At 37.7% G+C, this 8,031-nt stretch overlaps 1 protein-coding gene across 1 annotated transcript; it reads left to right on the top strand.

Annotated features, from left to right (window-relative positions):
* Positions 1–2,069: 2,069 nt before the first annotated feature.
* Positions 2,070–4,870, top strand: LOC143846161 (transcription factor MYB58-like). The gene is made up of 3 exons (XM_077354577.1): positions 2,070–2,254; positions 3,114–3,243; positions 3,379–4,870. The coding sequence occupies exons 1-3, from the start codon at positions 2,116–2,118 to the stop codon at positions 4,256–4,258; spliced, it is 1,149 nt and encodes a 382-aa protein (XP_077210692.1). The 5' UTR covers positions 2,070–2,115; the 3' UTR covers positions 4,259–4,870.
* The last annotated feature ends 3,161 nt before the right edge of the window (positions 4,871–8,031 follow it).

Here is an 8,031-nt window from a genome sequence, read left to right as displayed (position 1 = left end):
CGGATCACCCCAAAAATGTGGGCCCACCATGTTTCTAACCGTCACCTCATTTAAGCTTAGGAACACGGTTTCTAGATAAGTTATGTACACACTAGCTTAAAATACAGTGGAGGACCACATTGTTTGGGTGATCCAAACCATTCATTTGATTGGCCCTCACATAGATAGGGTGTCAACAAAAAATCAGCTCCATAGGATCATCCTAACCCTTCGAACCGTGGAGGTAGACATTTCATATATATATATATATATATATATATATATATATATATATAGAGAGAGAGAGAGAGAGAGAGAGAGAGAGAGAGAGAGAGGTGATATAGCAGACATTAGAATCATAAGATACCCTTATAGATGCCCCAAGATTGTCACAAAAGAAAACAAAGCAGCTGATCTCATAGTGGCGTCACTAATGTCACTGATCAAAGGTATTATAGGGCATCTAATGACCTATACACAAAGGATGTCTAGTTGTATTTATTTTAAAACGATGAGAAGGAACATTACTATTTGTGCTTAGCTTAAACATATGTGGGAGGTCATGAAACTTCGAGTTCAAAATAATAGGAAAGCTTCAACCTGTACTTGTTTAACCTTTTCTAGTTGGAATTTGAAACTTTAGCCAATGGAATTCTCCAGTAATGATGCAATTTATTTTCCCCACTTGAGGATTTTGACTTCATTTGTATATTCTGTGTTATCAATGTAAAACCAACTTCTCTTCTTCTAAAATATCATGCAAACGGAAGGCATGGGAGCTACAATGTCAATATTATACACATATAAAGTAACCCAACAATAAATTAGGTATAAATTAGACTCATAAGGTCTTAAAGCAGGTATAAACTTTGAAAAAAATTCAAATATAAAGACTTTTGCCGTCCTAATTCTTCCAAGTGAAACTTCTACTTACCTTAGAACCAAGTCTAAGTGTTTGGTACCTAAATGATAAAAAAAAAAAAAACATCAAAACCATCTAATGTTTGTTTCCCTTACTCAAAGATAATACTGTTTTATTTCAACCTCTGTTCCCATTCAACTCTTACATCTAGTGTCCTACATGCGCACCTGAAATTTTATTGATGAATAGGAGAAGTATAAGAGGTGGCACATACCACCTCACCTTTAATAAACCAAAATAAACAGAAAATTACTTACAACGCGTAGTAGGGATGCTCAAAGAGTCACATCTTAAGGTGCCCCTAGCCTTTCTAGGAAGGTTCTACTGCCAATATGTGTGATTTTCTTTTCTTTTACTGGCAAAATTAGCCAGATAAGGCAGCACCGTCATCTTCTTTTTTCTTTATATGTGTGTGTGTTTTGGTGAAGGGGGTTTAACTATAACTTTTTCAAATATGGTTTTAGCAGCAGTTTTGACCGCCGGTAAAAGGCTACCTTTATAGGAAAGCTTTTTTTTTAATTTTTTTTTTCCCCTGTAGTGATATGGTATCGGACGGGTTACCTAAAACATGTGACTAGTGGTTAAGTTGGAGAGGGACATGACATGGGTCGTCGTGATTTGGTCAGTGATTCTAAATGAAGCAAAATGAGTTGCTTCAAATGGTTGCTCCCACTTAAAAATGATCATGTGCAATTCAAGCTACACAAAATATTCATTGCGAGCGATTTGATTGGACGAACGGATAAATCTTAACGGTTGGCGCATGCATGGTGGGACCACCACCTCTTGCGACGGGTCATGTATAGGCCTCAACAACCTCAGTACCATGTGACAATTCCCATTGACCCATCAAAACAAAACAATGTGACAATTCCCATCACAAGCTATGATTCTGATCACTTGCGCGAACATTCGGGTTAAGCCATCAAAAGCCTGGTAGTTAGTGCAAGGGGGTGTTGTGATTTGGTGGTTAATAAAACCTTGCTATTTTGGTTAAGTGTTCAAATCATGAAATAAATAACATTATTTTGAAATATATTTGTTGATGGACTTTATCTATTGTTTATTTATTGAAGAGTTTGGTAAGAGGGGATGTGAGGGCATGACTCTTGCTGCAGAATTCTCAAAGTACAAAGCTCTCCCAATCCTATATAAACCAAAGCCTGTTGATACATTTGTGTGTATAAAAATCGACCTATTTGAGAGAGAAAAATATGGGACGAGGGCGTGCTCCATGTTGTGAGAAGGTAGGGCTAAAGAAGGGGCCATGGACACCAGCAGAAGACTTAAGACTCATCTCTTATATTCAGAAGTATGGCCATGGGAATTGGCGCGCTCTTCCTAAACAAGCAGGTCTCTCTCTCTCTCTCTCTCTCTCTCTCTCTCTCTCTCTCTCTCTCTCTCACAAACGCGCGTACACACACAAACACGTGTGCCCAAAATTAGCCCATTCACTTTCTCGTAAATGGCTGAGATTATAAACTGGGTTTTAATTTAGGCTAATCTCAACCATTCGAATGAGCTAATTTTGGGCAGCACAGTCGCGATGGAGGTGAAATCCACTCTTTGTTTTATGTGAAAATTTCTTTGCACCATAAGAAATATAGGTTCATTTGGATAGAACCTATCTAGAACAACATTTACTAAAATAGAAGGCAACTCATTATAAGGTCTGGTCCATGAAAGCCTACCCTGCATTGAGATTGAACAAAATTTATGAAAATCACTAAACTACCCCATCCTACAATTGTACTAGAAGATTATGAGTAGCCCTGTTTGTTTTGAATTTTGAGAATCAATTTTAAGTCCAAAACTGATTATTGGACTCAAAGCTGAACATAATTTTCAGTCCAACAATCAGTTTTGGACTAGAAATCGATTCTCAAAATCCAAAACACATAATTTTGGCTCCAATAATCAGTTTTGGACTCAGAATTGGTTCACGAAATCTAAAACAGAGCCTTAGAGTTGGAACTTATGAAACAACCAATTACTCTAAAAGCTTAAGCTGTTAGAGTTGGTGTTATTCAATCGTGTATAAACGCGTGGATTTTTAATATCAAGGAGTGGTTGGGTTTTAAACCCGGTGTGGCAGTAGGTCTAACACTATGTGAAACAGCCAATTACTCAAAAAGCTTAAGCTGTTAGAGTTAGTGTTATGTAATCGTTCATACTTCAACATAACTGACATAGCTTTTTACTTCTTAATTAGGATTGCCACGATGTGGAAAGAGCTGCCGCTTGAGATGGATTAATTACCTTCGCCCCGACATCAAGCGTGGAAACTTCACCCCAGAGGAAGAGGAAGCCATAATCAAGCTCCATGGACTGCTAGGCAACAAGTAAGATTATACATGAACCAAGCTAAGTTACTTCATTGTGCCTAAATATTTTCTGATACAAATTTCATGCATTCCTCTCTTATTCTATTAGATCATTTTTCGTTTTCCTATTAACTAATCAACCTTGCTACGCAGGTGGTCGAAAATTGCCTCTCGCCTTACAGGGAGAACTGATAATGAAATTAAGAACGTGTGGAATACACACTTAAAGAAGAGATTAGTATTGAAAGGAGCTAATCCTTCTATAGATGAACCAAAACGATCATCAAGCTCTTCTTCCTCTTCCAATTCATGTATGTCAAATTCCAAACAAGCTGAAGGTTTAGTTCGTGATGAACAGGCATACCCAATATTGGAATCTGAAAGCCTTTCTGAAGTGTCTGGTATAATACACATGGAAAAGAAGCCGAAGGCCTTGGATGAAATAATTGAAATTCCTATTGAACCTAACTTAGATTTCTGGGACATGTTAGAAGATGACTCTTCTAACTTTCCTCAGACTCCTGACAGCAAAACTAAGCCTACTACAACTGAATTTCAAGAATTATCAAGCTCCTCTTCATCGTCTTGTTCATTTGTCTCATGTTCACATCAAATTCATGGAACTGAAGGCCAAGTTGATCCACAAGTTGAATTAGAAAGAACCCAAGAAGCCAATGACAAGGTATTCAAAGAGCATAATCAAGAACACTCTGAAAAAATTCAAGACATTCCTTTGGAGGCTGGCATGGACTTTTGGGACATGGTGGATGATGACTTAAGTTTCTTTGCATCCAGTGTAGCGCCAATGGAAGAAAATGAGGCCCACCAAAATGGTACCTCAGGAGAAGAGTCCAAGGCAGAAACTGAGTCCAAAAGGTGGCTAACATACTTAGAAAATGAGCTCGACTTGCGGGCTCCCAGCGACGACCATCCGCAGGGTTTGATGAATAGTGATGATGGGATCCTAGCCGTTGAATTCGATCCAGTAGGGACGTATTTTCAAATGCGTCCTTCACCCACCATTTTTAATTAGTTTATTATAGGTGAAGGAATTTAGGCCATGATTAGCAGCCATTAAAATTTTTTCCAAGGAATTTTAGTTTTTTAAGGCCCGGGAGGAGGGCTCGCCGGTGGGAGGAGAGATTAGAGAGGTAGAGAGAGGGCATGAGAGAGCAGAGAGTGAGAAAAGGCTGAAAAACAAGGAAAATAAAACTCTAATTAAAATACAATTTAATTTTTCCCTGCTTTTTAGCCACTTCATTCTCTTCATTTCCCACCCACCTTAGCCCTCTCTCACCAATTGACAAACTAAAATTCCATGGAAAAACAACTCATGGTTGCCAAACATGGCCTTAAGTTCTTTCTCTAAATGGGACCTCCCAAGTTTTATATATTAACTTTGACCCATGTAAGTATAAAATAAACAGTATTCAAGTCTTGTTCATGTTTTATCTTGCAATGAGCAAATGCCACAAAAGTGGAGGAATTGGGTTAACTTCTTTATTTTGTAAATACAAGTGGTATAGAATTGTGAATTTGCTGAGCAATCTTTGTAATTCAAAATTTGTGAAATATATGAAGCGATGCAACTTTTTCTCTTGTTTCCTGCACGAAACAAGAAATAGTTTACAAAAGTTGATCGACATTCAATTATCGTAGACATTTTGTCTGCCATTTCTTTAACTTGAAAAAGGTTTGTTAGGACTTGGACATCTAACTATGAGCATATGGCCATATTATATTGTAGAGGTTTTTGCAAAAGACCACCTCTAGTTTATCATATTCTTTAAAAAAACTAACCTGTGTTTTTTAATTTTCAAATAATCACATTATTTGCTAATATATGTCAAAAGACCACTCGTCATCAGAAAATAGAAGGAAATTCTGTAGGCGGTTGGTTTTGACATGGAAAAGAACAAACTACCCCTTATTTACGAGATTGTTTCACCTCCGTTACGACTAAATGTGTTGGCCTAGACTCGGCCATCGAGATGACCAAAAAGCATCCACAATCGGTTCCCAAAATCCAAAACAAGGCAGTAATATTGAGTCCAATAATCGGTTATGTACTCAAAATCCAAAACAATGTTTTATCAGATTTTCTCTGGTTAGAGGAGAGTTAGAATAGCAGAAGCTAAAGAAACATCCACATAGCATGAAAATATAATTTGCATGCAATTTCTATTGGGTGAAAGGAAAAACAACAATCTGTTAAAAATGAGCTTGATATTCATGATGTAAAAATGTATTCTGTATGATCTAAAAACTCATCAAACAATTCCTCTAAAGATAAATAATAAACTAATGGAGTAAAGATGGCCAACCTCAAACTATTCTATTACTTTCTTCATTGCCAAAAGTCTTAGACATGGAAAGATTGTAATGATTCTTCGGTCACAATTTCTAAACTTTTTTTCTTTTATGGCAATATAATATCAAAATATTTTTTTTAAATTTAATTAGTTTTAGTTATTATATGATTTGCCTAATGTTGGTTTATGCTTGGATATTACAATAGGAAACTGAGATATTGGCGGAAACTAAGCTAAATATCTCTCATTTTGCATTAACACAGACATATATCTTTGGGTTGTCTGGAAACCAATCAACAAAAAAAATTGCTAAAAAAAATAAAACAAGAATTTAACATTCCGGTTGAAAGATTTCTGTCATGGTCCAAACTAGGTTTTTAGGATAAAACCCATATCATCCAACATCTCAAAAGAAATTACAGAAGAGTTATAACTTTCCTCTCCTTCCAAAAACTACAAAAATCGAGTAAGATCAACCTGCTTGTAGCTTTCCATCTCTCCCAAGAAACTCCATCCAGGCTCCTTTCAAATCAGTAGGAGAGTAAGAGTAATTAGACTGTCCAACTAAATCCCATCATTAATGTCTCAACAACACAATTTTCAGTGATAATCTATGATTGCTATTGCATTCATTTTCGACCGCCTCAAATATTCTTTTTAGGACTAAGCCGATACCTTTTTGAAACTTGCTACTCTTTACAACAATTAGACATTCAATCACAATCACTATCCTCCAATGGAAGCAAGACCACAACACTGATGATGATTGAGATCAACTCAAATGCTTACCACATTGTCACAAATCTTTCACAGGAGGGAGTGAAATTGCTTAAAGAAATAATAAATCATCAAGTAAGGGTGTGAGAAATCATCTGATTTTTGTTACTAATTTCGATTTGAAACTCCATGATGTTCTTTGCAATGAGTGACAAGACTCAATGGCACAATCGGCCCAACCACTAATTGGGTGAGACTTATGGAGAACAGAGATACGGAGAACAAAAAGTATGATTGCAATGTACCTAATTGAGAAGCTCTTCATTCTTGTCCACTCATCGTCAAATCGAAGAATGACAACCTGCATCATTACTGATATTAACTCATTGGAGAGTTCAAGCCAAAAACTTACTGGGGAAGTGAGGGCCTTGCCATTCCTCCTTAACCACAAGAAATGCATCCGGAAGCCAGGGGCCTTGCCATTCCTCCTTGACCACAATAAATTGCAAAGCTCTAATGGACTTGTTCGTGAAGGTTTGTAGCCTAAGGAAAAGGCCATGAATAGAAACATTCTAATAGAGATACGGATGGGCCAAGATGATCCCTGGGAACTATAATGGCGACATCAATCCTTTAATAGGGTTTGATTAATTGCTTTTTTTCCCTTTTTCATGTATATTATGAGGCTGTGATATTTTTTGTTTTTTGGTTTTAAATTGAGTTCCAGTCTTCTCCCTTTCCACTGTTGGATATGTTCTAAGTAAAAGCCTAATAGATAGTGGACTAGGTGTAGGGGGCCCATATGGGCTGGAGCCCATTAGCCTTTTAAAACCCTTTAATATTTAACTTGATTAAATAGGGGCTGGGGGCAGCTGGCATTCTATTCCACACCAGATGGCTTGTTAGCAATGCTTCAAGCACAACCAGGTTATCTTCTCCACCGTTCCAACATTTCTTGAAGCAATTTTTTACTCTCACAAGAACCAGTAAGTTACGTTGATTTCTTTGTGGCTAAAACCCATCCTTTGAATTGAGGTCGATTGGGATGACTCTAACTGTAACGTGAGTTTATTTTTAGTGGTTTTGAGCAACCCTAAAACCAGTTACGGGAATTTCTTGCCCTAGCAACAAAGGAAGAAGGGTGCAAATTTCAAGATTGATATTCGGTTCTTGTGGATGGTCCCTCATCCAATTCTTACTCCTTTGTGTTGAATTCACACACAGAGAGGTGTGAGACTCTCGGCAATAAAAAGGGGTTTGTTGGGTTGAAGGTTTTGGAGGAGGATTTTGTCTTTTGCGTGAGTGCTTGTGGTTGGCTCTTGATCGTGGCCATCGTTGTTGGTCCATCTTTGTTGGCCGAACCCTCTTGTGGCTGATTATTGTGTTGTTTGAACGTGGGTTTCTCTTCTCCCAAATTTGGCCGTGGGTTGTGGCTGTTTATTGTGGCTGACTCTCGGGTTGAGTGATTATTTTGGTAATCGTTTCGGGTTCCTCTTGCCGCCGGGTTAGCAAACGTTTTTTCGCGTCCGGTTTCGCGGTTCGGTTCGGTTCGATTCTCGCAATTCGGCTTTCGCGATTTGATTCTTCAGCTCAGGTGCACTCTTTCCAATTTATGTTTTTGTGATTATAAAATGGAAAAGACTGCTATTCCCTTTGAGATGGTCAAACTTCAATCCTTTGGAGGATCTGAGTTTAGTTCCTGGAAGCGAAAGACTCAGTTCGGTTTGAAATATGTGAATGCTTTCTATACTGTTCTGAGTACCTTTGCTGATACGGG

The sequence above is a fragment of the Tasmannia lanceolata genome, unplaced genomic scaffold (assembly GCF_043159265.1).
Source record: "Tasmannia lanceolata isolate RefF3 unplaced genomic scaffold, GAP_Taslan_0.1 ptg000015l, whole genome shotgun sequence".
Taxonomy (NCBI): domain Eukaryota; kingdom Viridiplantae; phylum Streptophyta; class Magnoliopsida; order Canellales; family Winteraceae; genus Tasmannia; species Tasmannia lanceolata.
Note: the sequence above shows the minus strand (reverse complement) of the source record. Positions and strands in the feature narration are given on the sequence as shown.